Source organism: Podarcis vaucheri (genome assembly GCF_965113315.1).
Source record: "Podarcis vaucheri genome assembly, chromosome: 11".
Classification (NCBI taxonomy): Eukaryota; Metazoa; Chordata; class Lepidosauria; order Squamata; family Lacertidae; genus Podarcis; species Podarcis vaucheri.
This window is the reverse complement of record NC_138749.1, coordinates 8728788-8756621: the sequence shown is the minus strand read 5'-3', so window position 1 is coordinate 8756621 and position 27834 is coordinate 8728788. Positions and strand designations below refer to the sequence as shown.

Here is a 27834-nt window from a genome sequence, read left to right as displayed (position 1 = left end):
AAAGGCTGTTCTCCAATTGGAGCGCTCACAGGCCAGTGTTTCCCAGTTGTTGGTGTTTATACTACATTTTTAAAAGATTTGTCTTGCGGGTAGCAATACAGAAAGGCAGTATGCAGATGAAAAGGGAGGTGAAATGAAATGAAAAGCTCTTAAAGATGGCATGGATAGCTCAGTTGGTTAGAGCGTGGTGCTGATAACGCCAAGGTTGCAGGTTCGATCCCTGTCCGGGACAGCTGCATATCCCTGCATTTCAGGGGGTTGGACTAGATGATCCACAAGGTCCCTTCTGACTCTACAAGAAAGAAGATTCCACTTAAACATTAGGAAGAACTTCCTGACAGTAAGAGCTGTTTGACAGTGGAATTTGCTGCCCAGGAGTGTGGTGGAGTCTCCTTCTTTGGAGGTCTTTAAGCAGAGGCTTGACAACCATATGTCAGGAGTGCTCTGATGGTGTTTCCTGCTTGGCAGGGGGTTGGACTCGATGGCCCTTGTGGTCTCTTCCAACTCTATGATTCTATGATTCTACAATTGTATCGAGCTGATTCTGAACTGAGCTGAAGGGAGCTAGTCCATCCCTAATTAGAACCCCAAATACAACACAGAGTTCTGCCACTTGAATGGGGCTTTAATAATAACCAGCCTGTGGGACCAGTTGAGCCTCACCACTCTGACCTACTTATTGCAACAAAACCGCAGCTTCCTAATGAGCAGGCTGTCGCTGTGGCCTTGGTGTGAAGGCTTGCGCCTGCAGATGGCAAATGGTAAAAGAGACTTCCAATCCAGTCAGGAAGATAGTAATGAGGATGTACGATGGCACACACTTAACCCACTGTCATTAGAGCGCCAGGATTATCCGTTTAATTTGCAAGCGTTCCCTCAGATGCCAAAACGGAACTGATCCTATGTGTTATTATTATTTTTTTTAAAAAAGGAAAAGACTGAAAGGACGCAGGCTTTGACACTCATGGTGTTGTTCTTGCCTTGGGCGAGAGGAGAGGAGGATGAGAAGAAGGGGAAGCAACATTTCTGCACTTGACAACTGCAGCCCCGAAGAGCGAGGATGACACACCAAGGCATGATCAGCTAGGCAGATTCTGTATCCCGAGGCTATTTCCATGAATTATAAATACCAAAGAAAAGCGGCTATTAGCACACTTGAGAGCAAGCGCTGCCAAGGCTATGAATATACTAATATACCCACATACAATTAGATGGAGAGATGTGCACAAACAAAATTCGCCTATACTTTTTTTTTTTTTTACGAAAAGAGTTCCAGAGAAGAAGAAACATCAGAGTGCAGTTTCCAGTTTTGAGTACTGAATCATGGAACTTGCCAGGCCATTTCAGAGCCTAATTTTTCACATGGGTGTACATCTCTTGATAACGGCGGTATCATAGGATAACTTTCAGCAGCTGCCTTATACCAAGACTAAACGACTAAACAACAATAAGAAGGAATTCGTTTATTTATTCCCCCCCCAATATAGTCCAGCCCCCGACAAGGTCTGAGGGACAGTGGACCGGCCCCCTGCTGAAAAAGTTTGCTGACCCCTGTTCTACACATTCCAAGTGCAACTGTTTCCTACCTGCTCAGGTCAGAGACCTGCACAATCTTCTGTCAACCAATACTCAGTGCTCAATCTCCAAGTCATAATCTGTTTTTTCTCTCTCCAAGGGATAAAATGGCAGCCAAAGATTTCAGCTTCTACCCAACCCCCATCCCTTGCCACTGCCCATTGCCTGCCTTAATAGCCTGTCCCCTCTCAACCCCTACTAGCAGCCCCTCTCCGTAATTCCAGCACAATGGCCATATAGCAATGTGTCTGCTGAGATTCACAATCCACTGTAGCACCTTGCAATTTTAGACGTGGCGGCTTTTCCCATCGTTTTTTTTTTTTAAAAAAAAGGAAAAAGTAATGAAATGCCACCCACCCCATGAAAATTGCAGGCAATTTTGGGTGACAACTGATCATCCAATGTGTTCCCAAGAGCCATTTCCCGTAATGTTCCTGTTTCTTTTCAGCACTCAAAACATCTTGAAAGGATATAATCACTCGCATCAAAGAGAGCTGTCATGATGTAGGTGGAATTTATAGTTCGAGAGCTTCTCGGAGGAGGAGGACGGAGGACGGAGGAGAAAGTTGTTGGGTTGAAGCCAAGGCTGTGTTCATTTTCCAGTGGCATTGAAAGAAGAAGAAGAAAAAAACCCTACCCAATCTGAATTCTGTGCTCACAGCAAATGCCATCATTGTAAGCAAAGTTTCTTCTTCATTTTCCTTATAAGCTGACAAAAGACCATATCTCTTCCTTGCAAATTGGGATTTGCATAGGATAACTTGATTGGCGACTGTCTGTCTTGGGAGCCAATGGAGGAGTGCACCTTCGGGGATGAAGTCAAACCATTGGAAGGGTACAGCGCCTGCAATGGCTGCAGAGACCAATACAGGAGAGACATGTTTTGTTGCAGCTGGGGCAGGTGAAGGCACCCAGCTGTGCTGCTACAGATGCACCACGGCGTTTCTTCTCTCTGTGCTCCTCCCAGTGCGCATTCCTCCTCTGGTCACTTCTATGGATGCACAAGCTGTCTGTCTCCAGGCACTGTGGTCACCTGCAAGGGATTCCCTCCTAGCAGGGTTGACGTTGCCATCTTTCGTGTCATGTTGGCAGACATCTTTGTAGGGCAGAGTTGGTCTGCCAGCAGGCCTGGTGCCTGAAGCTAGCTCCCCGTAGAGGACATCCTTGCGGATCCTGCCACCTTCTATTCTGTGGACCTGAATACAAATGCCTCCAATAACCTCTCTGCTTTGGGATATCTATATTCTACATTAGCTCTCTCAGTTTGGTACCTCCCAGATGTAGGAGTGCTTTGAAGGCTACTGTACGATAATACGATATGATACGATACGATAATCTTTATTGTCATTATCCCATACAGAACCACAAAATTGAAAAAAATCTACACCAGACATTCAAAAATCAACAAGCCTGCTATCCCAGCTATCCTAGCCTGGTCAGCCCCCTAAAAACTCTGATACCCCATAATTAAATGCAATATACTCCCATAGAGACTACCTTTAAAAGGTACCTTACACTGCGTTTAAAACCAAAATCACATTTCGATAGAAACTGTTTCTCAGGCAGCTAGTCCTAGTCTTTATAACCCTGGACCTTCTTCCAGAGGGCAGAAACTGAAAGAGATCATTTCCGGGGTGAACACTATCATGCGCTATCTCTGCAGTTTCTTATGACACCTGGAAGTGTAGATTTGATCCAAAGTGGGAAGAGTGCACCCAATTATTCTCTCTGCAGTCATTACAACCCTGGACAGTATTGTTTTTTCCCTGACCGTGCAGCTCCCAAACCACACACACAGACTGTAAGTTAATACACTCTCAACAGTACAGTGGTAAAATGCCATCAACAGGTCCTTTGAGAGATTATTTTTCCATAGGATTCCCAGAAAATGTATCCTCTGCTGTGCTCTCTTCATCAGGTTTTTACTGTTTTCTCCCCAGGTTGGGTCATGTCTCAACTCCATTCCCAGAAATCGAAACACCAAGACCTGGGGTGAGGTCTCAGCATCTAAACCTTGGCCTCAGCCTCTAAACCTTGGCAAATACAGTGGTACCTCGGTTGTTGAACGTACTCCATTCTGGAATACTGTTCGACTTCCGAAACATTGGACAACCAAGACGCAAAGGGCAGTTAGCAAGTACCATTGAGAAAAATGGAGAAATGTGCCTGGGAAGCCGTTTGACTTCCAAGGCGCATTCGAAAATGGAAGGATTCGTGTCTGGGTTTTCGACATTCGGGTTCCGAATTGGTTGACTTCTGAGATGTTTGAAAACCGACGTTCCACTGTACTGTGTCGCAGAATCATAAAGCCTGTAATGTAAAGGTCCGAACCTAGAGCTGAAGGAATTGAGAGCTAGCCCAAAATAGACCCATGGGGTGTATAGACGCAATGCCACCCCACTGCTTTCAGAATTTATTCACATCTTCTCCTTTCCCAAATGTTTTTATAAAACAACCTGCAGACCTTACAGCAAGTAGATATGACTAGATTTGATGCATACCGTGATATGGGCAGATCTGCTGTGACCATCGCCTGGGATGAATGCATTTTTTATAGCCAGATTGGCAAAGGATATAGACAAGATTAATTAAGAAATAATTACCTTTAACCAGGAGAAGATGAGACGATAAATGGGTCGTAAAATCTGACAAAACATAGTGGAGACTAGTGTTCGTGTAAATCAGAGGCATGAATATTTATTGCTTTGTTGAGAGATCTTGAATGAGTCCCATCCCGCTCAACACACACAAAACACAAGTTGAGGACCAGCGATCTTTTTTTTTAAATCAAATCATTAGCATGAGAGGTAACAGCTCCTAATCAGGGGCTCCCAATCGCTACCAAATTAGGTTTCCAAACAACAAGGAAATAACTGTCAAAGTCTACTTAAATCTAAGACTGACAAATGGCTCATCTTGAAACATTTGCTCAGGCATGCACCAAGAAAACGAAACAGAGTCATGAGTTATGTCTGTTTCTCCCTGGGTGTCCTCTGCTTAGGGATGGGGAAGAATTTGATTCAGTTTGTATTTAAAGGTGAATCTACTCAACATGCACTTCCTGGAACAATGTGTAGGATAGATCGGTAGATACTGTAGATAGATGCACTGTATTACCCTTGCAGATATATGCATTTCTATGCATACTAGTTCAGCAGCTTGTTGTTGTTGTTTAGTCGTTTAGTCATGTCCGACTCTTCATGACCCCATGGACCAGAGCACGCCAGGCACTTCTGTCTTCCACTGCCTCCCACAGTTTGGTCAAACTCATGCTGGTAGCTTTGAGAACACTATCCAACCATCTCGTCCTCTGTCGTCCCCTTCTCCTTGTGCCCTCCATCTTCCAGGGAGTCTTCTCTTCTCATGAGGTGGGCAAAGTCTTGGAGCCTCAGCTTCAGGATCCAGTGAGCATCTAGGGCTGATTTCCTTCAGAATGGATAGGTTGGATCTTCTTCCAGTTCATCAGTTTAGTTGGATTAATTAAACTGGTTTTAATTGGATTTTGAATAAACTTGCAAGTAATTGTTACTGCTTTGAATGCTATTCCCTTAGTGCCTTGTGTACACCACTATTCTGAATAATGCTTTTTATAGAGTAGGGGGCACTGGAAATGAGTTTATGGAACCAAGGCGTTAGGCCCCCCAAAATGTTGGGGAAGCACTGTTTTATGGAAGAGTTCTAATCCAGCCCAATGAGGCAAGGATATATGAATGCATTATTAGTATATACATTTCCCTCCGCTATCACAAGTATCTTACAGACAATGCAGTTTCAAGAACATATTAAAATATTGCCTCCGGCTCAGGAATCCCTCTTTTTATCTGTTTAGCAATGCTATCTTGCCATCAGCGGATCAAATCATTTAACAACATTTGGCAAGACTTCTTTATACATTTTTTAAATCTTTGGCTTCCCTCCCCGCCCCCGTTTATTCCCAACAAAAGCCTGCGAGGCAGCAGAAAAAAGTAAAGCGTAAAATACATTTGACTTGGTTGGCAGCACCAGGCCACGTGCGTCAGAAGAAATTAACCTCCGAGAAAGCAGGATGTCCAGGAAACATAATGTACCCTTTTGATAGGCTCTTTTGAAGCCACCATTTCCTGGAACAGCAGCAAAGGCACAGGTTGCCCGAGACTGGGAAAGGCCAGTGGATTTATGGGCCGACAGTTATTCTTAAGAGCATTTTTCTTTCTCATGGACATCTAAAAATAAAGAAATCCTGCTCATCTGTCATCCAGCGGAGTCATTAGTATAACATGAAATTCAGGCTCAGTTCCGGCTCTAAGCTGTCCTTGCTGCCCTCCTGGCACTCAGTTGGTTCCCCAGTTTTCTTGGTGACAGTTGGGCAGGCAGGCAGGGTGTCTATTTGCCCAGGGTGGTGATGGCATGGGCCAGTGGCATGGAGGGCAGTGCACCCCAATGTGTTAGTGGGGAACTGCAGGCACTGGGTTGCTTATCCAGGTTGGAAACTGGTTACTTGTGAGTTATGGTTCTGAATGTGCACCCCCTCCAAATGGGAACACTGAATGGCTTTGGGGGAATGAGGGAGGAGTGGTGTAAGGACTTTTGCTTATCCACCTCGAACCGGTGTTTGGTTCTAACCATGGTTTACTGTGAAATGCAAACTGGGTCACCATCGTATACAGTGGTACCTCGGGTTAAGAACTTAATTCATTCTGGAGGTCCGTTCTTAACCTGAAACTGTTCTTAACCTGAGGTACCACTTTAGCTAATGAGGCCTCCTTCTGTCGCTGCACCGCCGCCACACGATTTCTGTTCTCATACTGAAGCAAAGTTCTTAGCCCGAGGTACTATTTCTGGGTTAGCGGAGTCTGTAACCTGAAGCGTCTGTAACCTGAAGCGTCTGAAACCCGAGGTACCACTGTACAGAGCAGGAATCAGTGGTGGTCAGTGGGGCAGTGTGGGTAGGGCAGAATTGCTCACCTGGTTTTCCAATGCTACGTCCAACAGCACCCACCTCATCTGCAATTCCCAGAAACTGATATTTAGAGGAATTTAGAGGTAAGGGGTTGCTTACCCAGGTTGGAAACTGGTTACTTGTGGGTTATGGTTCTGAATGTGCACCCCCTCCGAATGGGAACACTGAATGGCTTGGGGGGGAGTGTGGGAGGAGTGGTGCGAGGACTTTTGCTTACCCACCTCAAACTGGTGTTTGGTTCTAACCATGGTTTACTGTGAAATGCAAACTCGGTCACCATCATATACAGAGCAGGAATCAGTGGTGGTCAGTGGGGCAGTGTGGGTGGGGTAGAGTTGCTCACCTGGTTTTCCAATGCTACGTCCAACAGCACTCACCTCAACTGCAATTCCCAGAAACTGGTATTTAGAGGCATATAGAGGTAAGAGGTTGCTTACCCAGGTTGGAAACTGGTTACTTGTGGGTTATGGTTCTGAATGGGAGCACTTAATGGCTTTGGGGGAATGAGGGAGGAGTGGTGTAAGGACCTTTGCTTATCCACCTTGAACCGGTGTTTGGTTCTAACCATGGTTTACTGTGAAGTGCAAACTGGGTCACCATCATATACAGAGCAGGAATAGGAATCAGTGGTGGTCAGTGGGGCAGTGTGGATGAGGTAGAGTTGCTCACTTGGTTTTCCAGTGCTACGTCCAAAAGCACTCACCCCAGCTGCAATTCCCAGAAACTGATATTTAGAGGCATGCCACCTCCAACACTGCAGATCACACTCAGTCATCATGGCCACTAGCCACTGAACACCTTCTCCTCCATGGGCCTTCCAATGGAGCATCCAAGATGGTGACCATTGCTGCATCTTGTGGTCGTTGATGCCACTGTGTGAAGTGATTTCTTCCACTGTGTCAGGGATTCTCTGGTTGCGATTCTTGCATTGCAGGGCAATGGAATGGATGACCATTGGCTCCTTCCCAACTCTACAATGCTATTAGCACATCTTTTTCATCTATCCTAAATTTTTCAGTGGTGGGTGAATGGTGTCAAGTGTGGTGCGAGAAGGAGAAAAACCTCTCTCAGTCGACATCATCCCTTCCTTACTTGCCATTTTTAATACTAAATGTCCCAGATGTTATAGCCTTTCCTCATATGGAAGTTGTTCCAATCCCTTTATCATTTCGTTGCCGTTTTCTGAAACTTTCACAACTAGGCAATATCCTTTTTTTCAGATGGCCAATTAGCCAGAACTGTGCACCATATTCCAAGTGTGGCTGCACCATGGCATTTTAATATTAGCTGCTTTTATTTTTAATCCTTTTCTTAATTATCATGGAATTTGCCTTTTTAACAGTTTCTGCATACTAAGTTCTCCTTTCTGGTTAGTTACCACTGCTTCAGACCCCATTAGTGTATACGGGAAGCCAGAATATTTCGCCCTAATGTGCAACTGGTGCACATTGAATTGCAATTGTCATATTAATGCCAATTCACTCAGTTTGGAGAGATCTTTTAGGAGTTCCACACAATCTTCTTTTGTTCATGCCACCCAGAAGAATTTGGTGCCACTAGCAAGCTTGAAGTCCCTGCTACTAAACTCACTTTTTTAAAAAAAAAAACATGATCCTTGAGGGATCCCATTGTTTACTTACTTCGCTGTGACAGATGTGCATTTTATAATGAAATGATTTTAGAATGTTGTATCATTTTAATGTTGTTAGCTGCTCTGAGCCCGGCTTTAGCTGGGGAGGGCGGGATATAAATAAAATAAAAAGGAGTGGAAAAAGCAAATTATGTGCATTTGTTCTTCTTAAAAAGGTAAAGGTAAAGGGACCCCTGACCATTAGGTCCAGTCATGACCGACTCTGGGGTTGCGGCGCTCATCTCGCTTTATTGGCCGAAGGAGCCGGCGTACAGCTTCCGTGTCATGTGGCCAGCATGACTAAGCCGCTTCTGGCGAACCAGAGCAGCGCACGGAAACGCCGTTTACCTTCCCACCAGAGTGGTACCTATTTATCAATTGCACTTTGACGTGCTTTCGAACTGCTAGGTTGGCAGGAGCAGGGACCGAGCAATGGGAACTCAACCCGTCACGGGGATTCGAACCGCCAACCTTCTGATCAGCAAGCCCTAGGCTCAGTGGTTTAACCCACAGTGTCACCCGTGTTCTTGTTCTTCTTACAAAGTTATTAAAAGGATTGAGTAGCAGGGTATGGAACAACCCATCAATAAGAGAGACCCTAGGGAGCTACTGTCAACCAGAGTAGACAATACTGGACTAGGTGGAACTACAGCATGACAGTGTTATGGTTACATGTTTAATGAGTTAAATATGCAGGAAACTTGCTTCCTGAAACTTTCTAGTGCAAGGACATTTCAGCAACAGAATAAATGCTGCCTATTTTCGTGTGATCGGTTTTCCTGGATAAGATTCAAGAAACCTTTCAAGGAATGGTTGATTTGACATCTGTCAAGGACAGATGTTGAAGAAGAGGCTGTCCTAGTTAGGTTAGTCATAGACTGCTTTCATATTCCTGGAATCTATGAAATCGTTAAGTCAAGTAAGAGCGCTTCACCCCCTCCCCAAGCAAATGTAGAAAATGCAATTTTCTCAAGGCAATAGGATTTTGAGAGGGGGGAACTTATGGGTGACTTGACATGAAAACATGGCACATAAGATGACCTGGTGGGAGAGGTTCTACGGAAGTCGCACATGTTGAATTTTTAGGGACACAAAAAATTCCCTTCTAACTCTCCTCTAAAGGGGTGAATCTGTTGGTTTTGGTTTCTCTGCTCATCCACATTTCTAGACTGGTTTGAATTTCTTGTTTTTAAAAAAGGATTCCCCGGTGCAAATTTCCCTGAATATACTAAGTTCTGTATTTATGCAATATTACCTAATATACATGTTTCCGCAAAGAAAATTTCCCAAATATAACCATTTTGTCTATATTATTCTCAATAATATATGCATTTTTAATGCCCAATTTACCCAAGTGTATGCATTTGTGTACCTATAACCTGGTTGGAGACCAGGTGCAAATTTTGAAGGATGGTTGTTTCAGTTTGACCATTGTTTTGGGAAGTGCAGATTAGATAGGCTTACTTTTAAATGCAAACCGAGGCCCTCGTATAATTGGCTATTGAATAATAACATATTTGAGCTCTTTACTTAGAAAGCATAGAATTTGTTGCTTAGTGTTTTGGGAAAGAAAAGAGGAAATAGAGGATATTTTTTAAATTAAAAATATGTGTATGACTACGTTATTTAGGCTACACTGTTGAGTGATGCATAATTTCTTCTCTGGTTGCTTAATAATAATAATAAGAAGAAGAATAAGAATCTAACTTTATTGTTCATATTAATATCTAAATAATAATGATATTATTAACAATATTATATTAATACTATAAGAGTAATTAATAATATTATCAGTTATTATTATATTATTAAAGGTAAAGGTGAAGGGACACCTGACCATTAGGTCCAGTTGTGGATGACACTGGGGTTGCAGTGCTCATCTCGCTTTATTGGCAGAAGGAGCATGACTCAGTTGCTTCCGGTGAACCAGAGCAGCGCACAGAAATGCCATTTACCTTCCCGCCAGAGTGGTACCTATTTATCTACTTGCACTTTGACGTGCTTTCAAACTGCTAGGTTGGCAGAAGCAGGGACCGAGCAACGAGAGCTCACTCCGTCGCGGGGATTCGAACCACCGACCTTCTGAACGGCAAGCCCTAGGCTCTGTGGTTTAATGATATTATTAACCAGTGCTTTTTGTGACAGTACTCACTAGTATTAACAGGGCAGACCCAATATATTTTGCCACCTGAGGCAAACCACAAAGTGGTGCTTCCCCTGCCAGAAGGGGAACAAGATGGGAGTTCCTATAACAGGAACAAGATGGGAGTGAATATCTACATGTGATGCAGTCCTTGGAGGCTGGGTATGCTGCTCCTGTGGATCCTGCCACCCGAGGCAATTGCCTCACCTTGCCTCATGCATGGGCTGGCCCTGAGTATGGAGTGCCATGATCTCTTTTTCCATGGCCTTGGCACATTTATCATGGCATTTCAATCAGCAATATACGAGTTCCGGCACCTATTAGATGTCCGAACCGATCTCTCCTCTGAATGAAGGACAAAGGCATTTGGGGAGCAGCAGAATGACTGATCACTCCTTCTCATTTGGGCTGGGGTGGTTTAATGAGTCTAAATAAAAGGCTATGCATCAGTAACAAAGAGTTAAAACAACCACAACAGTTATTTGTAGCCTGACGTTTGTCATCATGACCTAGTCTGCAAGGACATCCTCCTCCTGTTGTCCTTGCATATCCCTGAGTTGGTGGCATAAACAGCCACAGGGCACAGAAATCCTGGAATTGGGTCAGTGCAAATGACAAATCCAAACTAATTTAAATACAGAGGTGGTAGTGGAATAATTTTCTGGAAATACCAACTACTGGATCCATTGCTCTGATCTGCTGTGGTAGCGATGGACACGGGGTAGGGAGACACTGGATTTTGTTTGCATTTTATAGAGAAGCGACATACTTTGCACTTTTCAAACCAAAATACAGCGAGCGATCCTTTGAAATTTGCACTTCTCTGAATTTTGCTATGTAGTTCTCAAGGCAAGCAATGTGTACAAAAATACATAGATTGGGGGAAAGGTGCATAAATGATGAGTGAAAATAACCTGTTTGCAAAATCATGTAGACCAGTCAAGACTGCATAAAAAAATGTGTTTACTAGGGAAAATTCACACTAAAATTGACAGATTTTTGTATCTCAAAAAAATAATGTGCGTTGCTGCAAGGATGTGGAGAACTGAATTTAAGACTGGGAAAATGAGCAAGCAAGAGAACTAATATTGACAGAAATCCATCCCTAGGTGGACAGGATATGTAGAGATATGGAAGGAAAAGGAATTGACTGCAGTACTTGTGCCCATTTTAGGGATAGTACCATAGCTCACCTCCTTTTAACAAGCAGGCACATGTCCTCTCCACCAGTATTAAGAACATAAGAACATGCTCCTCTGAATGAGGCCCAAGGCTTATTTTGTTTTCAAAGTGTTTAAACAGACGTCTGTAGGAAGTGCATGAACAGGACTCAAGCTTCATTGAAACCATGACTCCAAGCCATTTGACCCACTGCCTAAGTGTGGACCCAGTCAGGAGTACTTCTCATGGAAATAACCCCAACCCACCCAAATTATTGACACTCACTTGTCATGTAAGTGCCCTGCAAACAAACCAGAACCAATGTTCGGTAAAGACTGAGCACAGTCTAATCTCTGTGCAAGATGTGCGCAAGCAAAACAAGTCGTTTGGTGCAGCCTGAATTCTGCTGCTGAATTGGAATGGTGGGGATCTTTTGACTTCTGAGGATGGAGCCAACTCATCAGTTGCTACTTGCAGTAAAAGGTAAAGGTAAAGGATCCCTGGACAGTTAAGTCCAGTCAAAGGAGACTATGGGGTTGCAGCACTCATCTCGCTTTCAGGCTAAGGAAGCCAGTGTTTGTCCACAGGCAGTTTTCCATGTCATGTGGCCAGCAGGACTAAACCGCTTCCGGCGCAATGGGACACCGTGACGGAAACCAGAGCACATGTAAATACCATTTACCTTCCCACCGGAGTGGTACCTATTTATCTACTTGCACTGGTGTGCTTTCGAACTGTTAGGTGGGCAGGAGCTGGGACAGAGCAACGGGAGCTCACCCTGTCGCGGGGATTCGAACCGCCAACCTTCTGATCGGCAAGCCCAAGAGTGCTCTCTGGTTTAGACCACAGTGCCACTTGCATCCTTTACTTGCTACTTGCAGTAATCAAAGAATGAATGAACATGCATGTGTGAGTTGGGAAGTGCAGGACTCAGCAATGGGAACAAGGGTGCTTGCATTCCTTCAGAATAATGATTTACCACTTTCCCAGACTCAAGATTTGCCACTGCTCTTAGAGAAAGAGGCCTACACTACTCTCTCTAACTTTAACTTTTTTTTTTTAAGGAAAAAACCCTGAAACCCAGATTTATCCATGACCACAAAAGAGGGCTGGTGGGTGCCTCCATTTGTATCCTCAGAGCTATTAAACTCCTCCGTGATGGGAACCAGATGGAAAATAAGACAAAAGAATTCACAACTCATGGTAGACTGATTTGAATTCCTTTAATTTCACACAATGAATAACATATGAATAGGATTAACTTTCCCCCCTTTTTCTGGTTTTTTTTTTTTTTAATAGTTAAGTGCTCTATACTGTGCTAACCTGATCTGGTAGCGAAAAGACTGGAGCGTCCTTTTAGAAAAAAATGTTTAAAAACCAACATCTAAAATCATGAAAGAGCATGACAATTTAGCATGCCAGATGTACCTAACCCTCAAATAACAGCAAGTCTGTATCCATTTTTTTTAAATGTACAAAAATGCTTCATGAATAAAAACCGTTACAAAAAGAACATTTCAAACAAATGTACAAGTTTTTTTTTGTCTTGCCTCTATATTCAATAAAATACAAATACATTTTTTTTGCTCTAAAATATGTTTACATACAATCAAAGTAGAACATGCAAATTACACGTTAAAAAAGGCTTTTAAAAACCACTTATGAGTATAAACTAAAAAGTAGCCAGCACGACTTATAGAACAATCTTGTGCCCCATTTGTTTTTGTAGGATTTTGTTTTTTAATTTTGAAATACAGTATATACATATTTAACACTTTGTGTGCATTTAGTATTACTATTTAAGAAACAGCATTTAAAAAAAAATAAACAAACCGTACGTGGGCTTGTACTGTTCACAACTCCCTCCCCATTGACAAAACTGGCATCACCTCTCCTTTCCTTCAATCTCCCCCATCCACTTGAAAGAGGAAAACAAGCTTCTAAACAATTTCTTGTTTTATTACTATGTAGGCAGGCTTCTTATGAAGAGATCTTCTGTAAATATCAATGCTGAAATGTGCTTGTTGGATTAACAACCCAGTCCTAAAGACTTGCTGCCTTAAAAGCTAAAATTGCTTGAATGGAGGAAAGCCAACAAATTTTCAAATAATGATGATGTTGTCTCAATATTAAGGATTTCATTGAAGCCCTGCTGGATCAGACCAAAGGCCCACGAGTCCAGGATCCTGGCTAACCAAATACCAGCAGATACTTATGTACAGGATCGAGGTGTAAATCAGTAATGGCGGCACCTCACTTTTCTAGGAATGGGATTTGTCTCAGTTGAAAATATCACTCAATCTACATGTCCGAAACAGACCTCACTCTGGAGGGCATTCCCACTGGAAAACTGAAAAGAGAGCATGTGCTTACCAGAATGCAGACCTGTATAAAAAATACATGAGATTCTAACTTCCCCCAAAGTCATTTGAGGGGGGGGGAATCAGGGCGGGTGGGGGCCAGATTGTGGCGCATCTTTTATCACGATAGTCCTCATGGACCAAGACAGAAGCATCATCAATGAACCATACTGTTCCTAAAGCAAGATTATACTTGACATCTGCCATCACATTATTGACAGTGAAACTCCAGCGTTGCAATATTTTGATATGTCTACCCAACCACCTTTTTCAATGAGATCAATTTCTAGGGGCAAACTTTACCCTTCCTTTCAAATAGATCTTAAGTGAGGTCTTTGAAACTGCAGTGCAGAATCGGTTGCCACTGATGCACTGAAGGAACACCATGGCCCTGATCCCATGAGCGGGATCTGCACACACATGGAGATTTCCATGTGCACCTCCTGGTGCATATTCCCAATGCTTATCTGTGCCCTACTGAACTGCTTGGCATGTGTGTTTAGACACAGAACTGCATCAAGACCAGAGACCTGCCTCTTATCCCCCATCACATTTGAAAAAAAAAAGCAACACTTGGGTCTGACAGATGTGTTTTGGGAATTTAAAACATCTCATCAACTATGGAAATGGAAGGGATGGGGCGATTGTTTGTTTTTATAGAAAAAAACGCATTGTTCAAAGATTGTGTAGTGTTGTGCAGCCTTGAGCCCTAAAAATTAAATCCTGGGCAACCTACATGTAGTACATTCCTTTATATTACTATTTCTGTCAGTGGCTTTTTAATTGTATGGACAGGCTACGCGACACGCAAAACACTCATCTGTGTGGCCATCTAACAGCATCAGCTTGCTCTTGTATGAATGACGCCTTTGAGCCCTGAATATTACAGCAGCTTCTAATGGCATCTAGAGGGAACAGGGTTGGGTTGAGACTGTGGTGCAGTGTGTGCTAGATATTTGTCAAGCTAGATTATGTGGGCCTCAGCATCCCCTCACTTCATTTTTGTGTTCCGCTTTGCAAATTCTCATGGGAAAGCAATACCCTCAAGAGCTATCCCATGCAGGCTGCTGTGAAAGTTTGGGATACCGGCTAAAAGTCTATGGCTTCAGTGTGGCTCATTCATTGCATAGCAAGTGGATTTTGTTTTCAGAACATTTAAATGGGGGTGGGGAAGCAAGAGAGAAGGAAAATAAATGGGGAGGGTTTTGCAGCCCAGTTGTTAAATGCTGGCACTAGCTTGAAATGCAATATAAAGACGGTTTGCCAATGAGACTTGGTCCTAAGATGGACAGACATTTGTAGTCCAATTCTACTCATGTTCAACTGGGAACGAATCCTGTTGGATTCAATGGTGTTTAGTTCCAGCAAGGATGCCCAGAATTGCAGCTCGAGGCTGCAACCCTAGCCACAATTTCCTGAAAGCAAGTTCCACTCAGCTCAATGCGACTTCTAAATAGACAGACACACAGAGGATTGCACCATTAGTGGTCCTTTGTGCCTACATGCCTGCTTTAGCACTGCTGGGATGGGGAAGACCTGTAGTGCTTGGTCCAACGTAGACAACCTTCCTAGTCAAAGAGTGGGACACAGTTACAGGAGGGCGTCAAATATTTTGCAAGGGCAAAGACGTGCCTCTCGCCTTCTGTACACCTGGCATGAAACAGGGGCTGGTCCTGTGTCCCAATTTCTGTAGTTTCCTACCTGCACATGTACTGGTTATCAAAATTGATCTATGAAGTGATTGTAGCGTTTTTATTGCAGGCATATACCAAATTCACCCAAAACATGTCATGACGCCTACTCACAGGCATATGTTTGCGTGTGTGTCAAGGGTACCTCAGATAGAAAAGCAATGCTAGCATGAACTGATTTGGCCTGAAAGGATCTCTGGTGGTTAGCAGATATACAACATCTCAAGTGCTCCTCAATATTAAATTGAGTCCCCCCTCCAATATTAGGGTTAATGCCTTGTAACATGTGTGGATTGAAAAGGAAGGCTCAAAGCTCTGTGCCAGGGCATCTGCTCTGCATGCAGAAGGCATCGTCAGGTAGAACTGGGAGAGACTCTCTGCCTGAAATCTAGGAGAGCCTTTGCTGGTCAGCGGAAACAGTGCTGAGCTAGATGGACCAACAGTCTGACTTGTTAAGAGGTGGCTTCCTACAGTATATTCCAGATCAAACTTGAAGGGGGTTCAATGGGCTGGTGACAGTTATTCACAATTTGTGACCCAGCAAGTCAAACCACAGCTTTTGGTCATTGCTACCATGGTGAAGAATTTATGCTTTTGAATTCTGGTGCTGGATGAAAATCTTGAGAGTCCCATGGACTGCATAAAGATCAAATCTATCCATTCTGAAGCAAATCAGCCCTGAGTGCTCACTGGAAGGACAGACCCTGAAGCTGAGGCTCCAGTACTTTGGCCACCTCATGAAAAGAGAAGACTCCCTGGAAAAGACCCTGATGGGAAAGATGGAGGGCACAAGGAGAAGGGGACGACAGAGGACGAGATGGTGGGACAGTGTTCTCAAAGCTACCAGCATGAGTTTGACCAAAGTATGGGAGGCAGTGGAAGACAGGAGTGCCTGGCGTGCTCTGGTCCATGGGATCACGAAGAGTCGGACACGACTAAACGACTAAACAACAACACCATGGTGGCCTGTCTGGCAAGAGCTTGATAAAGCAACTGCTGCTGCTTTCTTCAGCGCTGTGTGGTAAGTACATGGCTGTTGGGCCACATTCGGATTGGTGAGTCAGAACTTGTGCGGGCTTGCCATAAAACAAGACACACACAAATGGAGTGAGGGGCGCCATAACTGTCTGCCAAGATCTGGACATGAAAGGATGCGTTCTCCACATTTGGAGAACCAGATCCGCCCTTGTCTCCCCGTTCTCGCATTACACAAAGCACACACTTGCTTCTGGGTGCCTGGCAGTGTAGGGAATTGCAATCGGCAAAGCACTATTCCCTTTGAGGATGGAAGGAAGGAAAGGAAAGAAGGAAGAATGAAAACACCTGTGGAATTTGGCAAATGCCCACTGTCTCCCAGGCATTCTTGCATGGTCTTTGCCTAAGAGTTTTATACATCATGACAGAATGGCAACTGGGTGGAGAAGGGATGGTCAAGCCAGTCCGAATGACAGAGAAGCTTCCATGACAATGAGGGTGCACCAAGAACTCTGGCCAATATAAGTTTCAATAGTGGGAGTGGTCCATACGTGCAAATCAATAGTCAATTGTAACATAAACTAATCCATTCAAAAGTATGTATTCTGAGAAGGATTACAAACAAGGATTGAAACTAAGATCTTCATGTCAAATCTGACTATGGACTAACATGAACTTATCTCTATTCATAAACTCTTATCTCTAATACTGTAACAAATTATTGTGTATTACATATCCTTTTGGGTTTGAGTTTGTAATCTCTATTTGAGTTTGTAATCCTTGTCAGAATACATACTTTTCAATGGATTAGTTTTTGTTACAATTGACTATTGATTTGCGATTAGGGACCACTCCCACTATTGAAACTTATATTGGCCAGAGTTCTTGGTGTGCTTTTTTCTTGGTATATTTAATAACAAAAACTCCAATTTACTTTATGACAATGAGTGTGGACAGCTAGAAGCAGATGGGTACAAGGCCAGATCGGAAGTGGCGGGAGGAGAAACAGCCGTAAATTACTGGAGCAACATGGGGACAGACCCCTCTAGGGTGGCTTTGATACTTGAAAAGGGTCTTACAAATGAGAGGAAGCCTATTGGTGCAACCTGGCAGGCCTGACTCCTGAACACCCCACAATCATTCTTATTGAGTATGTGTGGCGTGTTGCTCAATGGCTTAATCCTGTATGTTTCTGGTACCCAAATACTATTCAATATAAGCACAAAGGAGGGTCCTGTGCAGGTGAAGTGCCTCATTATTTTCAATGTTTGTGGCAGGCTCCATCACATGTACATGTGCACATTTTTTCACAGTTACGGGGAGACCCAGATTTCGTAGAGGCTGATGCACCCGATGGAGGGTTTCATGGGAAGCTGTCTTGATGGCAATTTGCAAGTAAGTCATGGGAAAGATTCAAATAGGTTTTAGGGCCGGGGAAAGGGGTAAGGATTTTGTTCGTTTTTAATGTAAGTGTTCTGCTGATTATAATTTTGCCTCCTAGATATCAGTTACCAGACTCAAAAATTGGCTTGGGTCAAGTTCTCCATGTTTCTCCAGTATGAACTTCTGAGAGCAGAAATTGCACCTCGACTTAAGGTCTCTCTACCGCACGAGAAAGTAATGGAGGAGAGGAAAGGAATTTGTCAGGTATTGGTTTTAAATATTTCAACAGCTTTCGTTTCTTTCTTTTCTTTTAAAAAGAAAGTACTATTACTGCAATAAAATAGCATTTTCAACATTTGTGTTTAGTCCGAACAGCTTTGCTTAAAGCAAAAAAAATAACAAATAAGAGTTACTTGATTTGGTATGGAAACTTGCTTGAGATATAGATATGTATATCTAAGCTTAAAAAGTGGATAAAATTACACTTTGAATTTTAACCGGACAAATGAAACTGATGATTTAAAGAGACAATTTGTCACACACAGTTTGTGTCCATGCAAACTGATTTTCCTCCTTTCTTTTTTCTTTTTATAATTACATTATGTACAAAAGGAAAAAAAAATACTTTTCAGTTTATTAAGGCAACCACAACAGGGGTTGAGGGAAGTGTTCAAAGTGGCATTAACTCAACAGCAGTGGTGACACCCTTTGAACAATAAGATTATTATAATTTTAGATAAGAACACTTATTCCTTTTTATTATTTTAATTTTAGTGACATATTTCTTTCTCTGGCTTCATTCTATGTGAATTATTATTATTTTAAAAACGACTTTTATTGTTTTCATTATGGCAAAACAAGTCAAGGCATCACGCTACACTGCTCGGATGAGATCTTGCAAAAAAGTTTGCTCCAAGTTCCCCTTGGGCAGCAAATTTTTCACAGGCTCGTATCCATCCTAGAGCCCTTGCCTCTTTAGAGTAACATTGCCCCTTCATTCCTTCTGTTCTTTGCTAACATATCCCAAGCCTTGCTCTACTGTCAAACCAAAGTAGCTTATTGGTGTCCCCTCGCTTCCATCACCAGTGAAAACTACCAAAGAGGTCAAGTGCGAAGACCATGTTAGTGACAAATTGGCTTTTTTCCTCCCCTTTATGAGATGCGCTCCGCTATTCGGTTACAATTTTGGATGGTGTCTGGAGATTCATCTTGTTCCGCAGGGTAGGGGCTCCACTTCTCTCGCCTATATTACTTGCCACTTGCAAATTATTTTGTGCGGGGAGGGAGAAGGGAAACGATAAGATTTAAGAGTTAGCGATTCAGTTGCCTGGAGCCTGGCAAGAGTTTCCAGAAAGAAAGGAAGAAAACCACACCCCAAAACCTCTATAAAACAAAATACAAATACTTTCAAAGCAGTTTAAAACCAAGAGCACAGTTGAGGAATTTACACTTTTTTTGTTGAAAAGTGAACGTAATTTCCACTCGGAGGGCTGCCAGCTTTGTTCCTTAACAGAGGGATGCCCTTGTGCCTTAAAAGGTGGCATGAAGAAATCTGATGGATGCAATCCCCCCATGCCCCTTGGAGCAGCAGCAGTGACTGCAAAGGCTGCTGCTGCTGGTGAATTTCTCCCTGCGATGCATCTGCAAAAAGGGGGCAGAGGAGCTCCTACTAAAAGAGCTTGCTGACCATCCTAGCAGCAGGGATATTGCCAGTCCCACCGTGCTTCCCTCTTTCCCTTCCAAGACACGAGAACGACAAAGCTGGTTTTTGTTAACAGAAACTCTGCAAAAACCGGTGGACTCGCTAGGTTTGAACGTCTCCCCCAGCGCACCCCATCCCCCACTATGAACCTAAGGGCTAATGCCAAAGTTTTGTCATTATTGTAATTATATTATTATTATTATTATTGGTCATTCCTATCTGAATTTTTTTAACGGCTGCTGCGCTACTGAAATACAGAGCAAGTCTGATGCTGCGAAAGATGCCAAACAGACCTGCCCATCTCAGAACCCTGGTCCTTTGGTCCCAGGGCACTAAACCACCCAGCACTGTCTTTCAATTGGCCACGTCGGTTACTAGGGGAGGGCTTCGCTTTCACACCCTCTCGTTTTCCGGTGCCTTTTCACCTTCACTTCGTCCTCTGCCTCCGCGTGCTGCTGCGCTTTGCTTTTCCTCTTCCCGACTTTCGGCGTCCGGGAAGGAGGAGGAGGCGGCGGCGGTGGAGGGGGTGGCTGAGACGTCTCCCGGGCCATGTTTATTACAGCCTCAATGGTGGCTGCGATGGTATCGTGGCTGTTGGCTGTTTGTTCCAGTATCAAAGGGTTCAGCGCGAACCTCTGGCCTCGTTTGCAAGGCAGGTCGACGCATTTCTCCAAAACTGGCATTTGGTCTCTGAAGTCCTCGTCGAAGGAGAGGGGCTGCTTGCGTGGCCGCCCTCGCCTCTTCTTGACAAAGTTGTTCCCTGTCTTTGATTGTCTCTGCAGCCGCTTGGCTTTCAGGATCTTGTTGACGTGATCCAGGTTCTTCTTGGTGGAGAGGATCTTGTTGTAGTTGCACATCTTGCGCACCTCGCATTGGATCGCTTCGATCTCACAGCGCTTGAACCGTTTCTTGAGCGGCGAGCTGGCTGTAGGGGAGAGGAAACAATGGTGATTAAGCTGGGAATCAATCGGAATTGCCATGCGGGGCTTGTGCAAAATAAGAGTTGCGGCATGATTAATGCCGGCTGGCGTAAAGATTCGCCGGGGCTGCAGATTATGAAAAATGGCCCAAAGATGAGAAGCCGCATACAGAACAGAATAACAGAAAATATTTCAGAATTATTTATTATAAAGACTGTCACGGAATAACAGCAATTTATATAATGTGCCTGTAAGCTTGCCATTAATATTACCTTAGTAAACTGCCTGAATTAATGAATTAAAATTAGTAACATTCCAGCAAGGAAACACAGTTTTCATTTCCTAATGCATCATTGGGCCCAATGTTCTTTCAAGGTATGAATTGTTGCGGCACTAATGGCTTCTTGCTTCCTTCCCTTCTTGGAAGGAAAAAAAGTTTTCAATATAGTCATACCTTGGGTTACAGGTGCTTCAGGTTGTGTTTTTTGGGGTTACGGACGCACCGAAACCCGGAATGGGTTACTTCCGGGTTTTGACGGTTGCGCATGCGCAGAAGCGCTGAATCGCAACCCACACATGCGCAGATGCACTGCTGCAGTTTGCAAATGCTGCGGTTTGTGAAGTGCCTCCCGCATGGATCACATTCGTAACCCGAGCGTCCACTGTAGTTGCGATTTTGGAGTTTCCCTTCTTTCCACCCTCTGGAGATGATAGATAGATAGATAGATAGATAGATGATAGATAGATAGATAGCATTTATTGTATGTGGCCCAGATTCAATGCTCTCTGCCTGTGAGCGAAAGGGCTGAAGTCCTTAGCATATCTAATACTATCATCCAATGACAAGGTCAATACATCTCAACTGTAATAGTACTACTCTGTTCTGGGTGGGGTGGGGTGGTAGGACTTGAACCAATAGAGTCAAATTACAGGAAAGGAAGATTTCACCTAAACATTACTGTCAGGGAACTGCCATCAGAGGCACGGGAGAAGGAGAGGGTCTCTGATTCTGCAGGAGAAGGTCCAAGCGCTAGGGGGAGACTCAGCCGGGAAGAAGGGGAAGGGAATAAGTGTAACACCAGGGATCCAGGAGAGCAACGGGACAGGGAGGTGCAGGGGCTCCAGGACTCTTCGTTGGAAGTTAGCGAGGAGAGCCCAAGCACCCCGCTGCCCACGCCCACCCTGCACAGGAGACTCCCGTGCAGTGAGAGGCGGAGACGATTGGGCGTCAAACAACTCTTATGTTGGCAACGCTTTAAGAAACGCCCACAGACAGATTCTACGAGTGACTAAGGGCAGCCACGCTGAGATGGGCTGTGCAGTCCGGAGGGTTTAACCAGGCAATCCGATGCTCAAACGGAGCAGGATTATGCATGAGTAACTCCCAACCACTACAATTACGAAGAACTTTCTGAGGGCAAGAGCTGTTTAACAGAGGAACACACTACCTCATAAAGTGCTGGAGGTTTGTAAACAGCGGTTGGATGGCCAGAGATTCTTTAGCTGTGATTCAAGCATTGCAGGGTGTTGGACTAGATTGGAGTTTCCCAAACTTGGGCTACAACTCCCATCATCCCTAGCTAGCAAGAGCAGTGGTCAAGGATGATGGGAATTGTAGTCCAAAAGTAGCTGGAGACTAAAGTTTGGGAAACCCTGGACTAGATTAACTTTAGGGTCCCTTCCGACTTTACAGTTCTCTGATTCTGTGAAAAACAATTCTCTCTATATTAGATTCCCTCTAAATCAGCCGTTCTCAACCTGTGGGTCCCCAGATGTTGTTGGACTACAACTCCCATCACCCCTAGCTAGCAAGGCCAGAGCTCAGGGATGATGGGAGTTGTAGTCCAACAACATCTGGGGACCCACAGGTTGAGAACTGCTGCTCTAAATTAACTTCAGTTCAGAAGTTCCCACAACCTTCAGCTACATTTTACTATTCAAGCACTCCTGGAAGTCTTCAGAAGGCAGACAGATTTTCTATGAAGGCTCATTTCCAGAATGACTATTATATTAATGGGTTGCAACCATGCTGACCATGTTAAAAATACAGTTGCTGTTGGAGTCTTCACAATAGAAAACTATGAACTATGTAGTGGAAGAAATATAAACACACCCCCACACTTCTGTCATTTGGAAGGTTTCATTTTAAAAACAACAACAAGCAACCCCAACACTGTTGTACTGAGTTTTTTTAAACATAATTGGATAATGTGCTACCATGTTATTTGGCCTCGGCAAAGGCCTTGTGCAAACAAGCCCAACATCTTGTCACAATACAAGAAGCAGGAGCAAATCCTAAAAGGAAAACAACCAGACATTTCCTCTCATATAAATATATAAGAATGTGGGCGTTTAGTCTTTCAAAGACTGGTTTTCATATCTACACACCTATATTCTAAATTAAATAAACATTCAAAGATTCATTCTCAGGGCATCTCAGGTTCTTACATTCAGGAAGCTATTCCATCTCAATTCCTTTACCTTATCACTGTTCATTCTTAATTTACCCGAAGTGGTGGGGCCAAATTAGACACCACATCATTCACTGAATTAAGCTATTGCATAGAAGTTTCTTTCCCTTTGCTGTCATTTGATGCTCTGGTGGCTTTGTCTGGTGGCCAGCTATGCCTCTATTTGGACAGGGACAACCCAACTACTGTTGTCTATGCTCTGGTAACCTCTAGGTTAGATTATACAATGCGTTATAAGAAGGGATGCCTCTGAAGACGGTTTGGAGTACTTAAGTACTTAATTCATTCTGGAGGTCCGTTCTTAACCTGAAACTGTTCTTAACCTGAAGCACCACTTCAGCTAATGGGGCCTCCTGCTGCCACCGCGCCGCCGGAGCCCCATTTCTATTCTTATCCTGAAGCAAAGTTTTTAACCTGAAGCACTATTTCTGGCTTAGTGGAGTGTGTAACCTGAAGCATATGTAACCCAAGGTTAAAACCATGGAGAGACCTGGTCTGAACAAAGAAATTGGATTCTTATCTCATTATACATGACTAAGCCATTTCTTACCTTCTCACCCCTTGCCTTTTCCTGTAAGACCTATTACAGTCGTTAAGAGTCATCATCAGGCTCATCTCAGCTATCTGCCAATCTCCCATTCCCACCACCCTTCTGAGTAATACCCCTCCCCACCTTCTCACTATACAGAAGGGTCTGGCAACTTCTGTTTCAGTGTATCTGAAGAAGTGTGCATGCACACGAAAGCTCATACCAAGAACTAACTTAGTTGGTCTTTAAGGTGCTACTGGAAGGAATTTTTTTATTGTAACCCAAGGTAACACTGTACTTTGTCGTTTAATGAAACACAATCTCACTTTGTTCTAAGGACAAGGTAACATGCGCTATGGGAAGGTACAAGTTCAGCAGAGCTGTGCAAGTCCTGAAGTGGTTGTGCAGATGCGTGAATCTTTGTGTGATGCACTGCAGGCTGCAGCAATATGTGTGGGGTGTCTCTCTCTGTGTGTGAAATGCGTCTGCATGAAAGGTTGCAGAAGAAGACTCTCTGTTCAATAGGTGGCCTCAAGCCGTCCATTTGGTTTGAATCACAGAGTATTTTTTATTTCCTCCCAAAGCATTCTCAATCAGTTACAGGATATCCTCAACACCATCTCCTATCTCATTAACGCAGCTGCAGTTCTCAATGAATGATCAACATCTGGGTGACAGACAGACCGACCAACCGTCTAATTGGACGCCAGCTACACTGCAAAGCACCCATTATCTGAATCTGAATGAAACATATGAGCAAACTTTCCGCTTCTTGGGTCTATGGAAGATTCACTGGCCATGTATTAGCTCTCGAGGCTGCAATTCTATACACGCATACCTGGGAGCAGAATCACAAGAGTTGGAAGGGACTCTCAGGGCCATCTAGTCCAACCTTCTGCAATGCAGGAATCTCAGCTATAGCATCCATGACAGATGGCCACCCAACCTTTGCTTAAAAATCTCAAAGGAAGGAGAGCCCACAACCTCCAGAGGGAGCCTGTTCCATTGTCGAACAGCTCTTACTGTCAGAAAGTTATTCCTCATGTTGAGTCAGAATCTTGTAACTTGCAGCCGTTGGTTGAATCCTGACAAGACAGAAGTACTGTTTTTGGGACAGCTGTTTACCAGCTCCATCTGGTACGCAGGCTGAGACCCTATCTGCCTGCGGACTGTCTCATCAGAGTGGTGCATGCTCTGGTTACCTCTCACTTGGACTACTGCAATGTGCTCTATGTGGGGCTACCTTTGAAGGTGACTCGCAAACTACAACTAATCCAGAATGCGCAGCTAGACTGGTGACTGGGAGTGGCCACCGAGACCACATAACACTGGTCTTGAAAGACCTACAATGGCCCCCAGTACGTTTCAAAGCACAATTCGAAGTGTTGGTGCTGACCTTTAAAGCCCTAAATGGCCTCGGTCCTGTATACCTGAAGGAGCGTCTCCACCCCCATTGTTTTGCATGGACACGGAGGTCCAGTGCTGAGGGCCTTCTGGTGGTTCCCTTACTGCGAGAAGCCGAGTTACAGGGAACCAGGCAGAGGGCCTTCTCGGTAGTGGCACCCGCCCTGTGAAACGCTCTCCCACCAGATGTCAAAGAGAAGAACAACTACCAGACTTTTAGAAGACATCTGAAGGCAGCCCTGTTTAGGGAAGCTTTTAATCTTTAATAGACTATTGTATTTTGATATTCTGTTGGAAGCTGCCCAGAGTGGCTGGGGAAACCCAGCCAGATGGGCGGGGTATAAATAAATTATTATTATTATTATTATTATTATTATTATTATTATTATTATTAAGAATACGACTAGTCGTGACTGCTGTGCTCTAATTCCAGTGTGCCTCTGAAGGCAACTTTCTGGGAATCCCAGTTGGGGAGAGAGAGCCATGTCTTGTTTGCATCTTGTCAATATGGAGTCCTCCAGATGTTTACAAATGCTATAAATTTAATAAAACAGGAATAAATGAAACACCTGAGCTCATTTGAACATAATTACCTGCTTCTGAGGCGGCTGCCGTTGACGACGGTAAAAGAGATAATACTGGGGTTGAGGATATCACAACACTATCAAGAGATGCTGGTTTTCGTCGGGTCATCACAGAAGAAGCAGAACCCTCGTTTTTATTATGAAGCGAAGTCTGGTCTGCTTTTAGATGCGAACCAGCAATTCCTGGAGAGCAAAAACATAAGTAACGCTAATCAATTATTATGCAGGAGAAGAAGAAAAACACAACCGTGGTCTTATTAGAAATATACAATAAATGCTCCGCTGTGTTTCGCAGGGAATCCTGTACCCCAGTATTCCCTTCTTGTAAATGTGGTTCTAATAATATAGTTTTGATACTAGTGAGGATTATGATTTATTATTATTATTATTGGGTTTCAGTCATTTTGCTTCAGGACATAACATAAACATTGATTCCTGGCCAACACATTATTGCCTTGCAAGTCTATTTTTAAAACAATATGAGGAAAGATGATAATCATGTTGCTATTTAGGGATGTTTCTCCATGTGCATCTGTACATGCTGGTATCTATCACACGATCACAAGGACAAGAACAGACAGGAATATCATTATGGTCCAACCAGTTATCCTACCGCACAACCCTCCAGACTTTGCTAGACCAATGCATACTTTCTCACTACATCAGGGCCACGAAGGTGATGGATTTGTTGAGTACAACACACTCAAATCTTCATCAGCTATCCTATTTGTGTCTCGCCTTGAGATTGCCCTATTCTATCCTTAGGACAATCCTGCGAAACAAGGCATATTGAGAGAATATGACTGGCCCAGAGTCACCCAGTGTACTTTGTGGCTGAACGGGGATTTGAATGGAGCCTCCATGGGCACACACCTTGACTGAACTACAACACCCTGAAACTTTCACATTCCTGGACTTGGGGCAATGAAAAGTAGAATGATGAAGGGCGAAAGCTTTAAGAATTCAAAAGCAGGTTCCATGTTGATGGTTGGAGTTCAGTGTGGATCCTGAATCTGAAAAGCTTTTTTATTATTACCACTACTGTCAGGGAACTGACATCGGAGCCAGAGGCGGAGGCGAGGCTCTCAAACGATGCTGGAGAAGGGCCCAGCAGGGGGAGAGGCAGCTCACCAGCTGGGGAAGGAAATCAGCGTAACACCAGGGATAAAGGGGAGCAGATGGGGGAATCGGCGAGGGGGCTCCAGGACTCCTCGCCAGAGATCAGCAAGGAGAGCACAGGTCCTCCGCTACCCACGCCCTCCCTGCGCAGAAGACTTACACGTAGGGAGAGTAGGAGGAGACTTGGAGTCAAACAACTTTTATGCTGGAAAAGGTTTAAGAAACGCCCACTGGCGGATTCTGCCAGCGACTGAACAGCCACGAAGTGTAGGGCTGTCCAGACAGAAAAGGTTTAACAAGGCAAACTAGCCAGGAGTGGCACCAACTTGCGCACGAGTAACCCCTACAGTCATTACAACTACTAATGATGGGGAAGAAATTTGAGGGGTGGATTGTGGTGGGGGGGGGTTTGCATTTAATAAGAAGCTACCTAATTCACGCTACCTGAACCAACACACAAACTGAAGCATAGCTATCCTTCAAGATTCACACTTCTCTGAATTTTACAACGAGGCTCTCCACCCAAGCATTGTGTACAAAAATGCATTGCATTAGCAAAAGTTACATACAAAAATGCATCGTACTAGGCGAAATGGGTTGCAAAAACGTGTAGATCAGCTGAAGCTGTGTACAAAAATACGTTTATGAGGGGGAAATTCGTACTCAAACCATGATGGGCTTTGATGAGGAATTCTAAAAAAGGAGCTTTTTGTTTGTTTTGCATATTGCTGCAGATATGCGGGAAACTGAGATAAACCAAAATTGACAGATTACTCCATCCCTAATATCCCACACCACTACCCGTGTTGGGAGGAAAACTTGGGATGTCCTTATTGCAAATGTACAGATTCTAACAAGGTGGAGCTTGGTTTTGCACTGTGAAAGCCTGAGGTGATTCGAGATGAGCAGCTCCCCTGCACATATTTCAGATAACAAAGCAGAATGCACAAACCACATGAGATGGTGTCAGACATAGTAGAAATGTGCAGCAAATTAGCAGTCATGCCAATATTTCGAAGATGGAAACAATTTTAGTGTGTGTGTGTGTGAGAGAGAGAGAGAGAGAGAGAGAGAGAAAGAGAGAGAGAGAGAGAGAGAGAGAGAGAGAGCTTGTATATTTAGAATACAATGCTAACCACCTCCTGGATTTAACATCTGTTGATAATTAAGCTGAAGATCCTGTATAAAAAGCTCTATGAAAACTAGCAGCTGTAACCTCTTGACCTCCATTGCTAAAAAACAAAACAA

General features: G+C 43.8%; 1 protein-coding gene across 2 annotated transcripts in view; it reads right to left on the bottom strand.

The window, feature by feature from the left end:
* Positions 1-16084: 16084 nt before the first annotated feature.
* The window catches only part of SETBP1 (SET binding protein 1), a 268685-nt gene continuing 256935 nt past the window's right edge, over positions 16085-27834 (bottom strand). For both annotated transcript variants that reach the window (XM_082241758.1, XM_082241759.1), the window contains 2 exons: positions 25477-25650; positions 16085-20484 (listed from right to left, as the gene is read on the bottom strand). In XM_082241758.1, the coding sequence (XP_082097884.1) occupies positions 19934-20484; positions 25477-25650 (725 nt within the window). In that variant the 3' untranslated portion in view covers positions 16085-19933. The remainder of the gene's footprint in view (positions 20485-25476; positions 25651-27834) is intronic.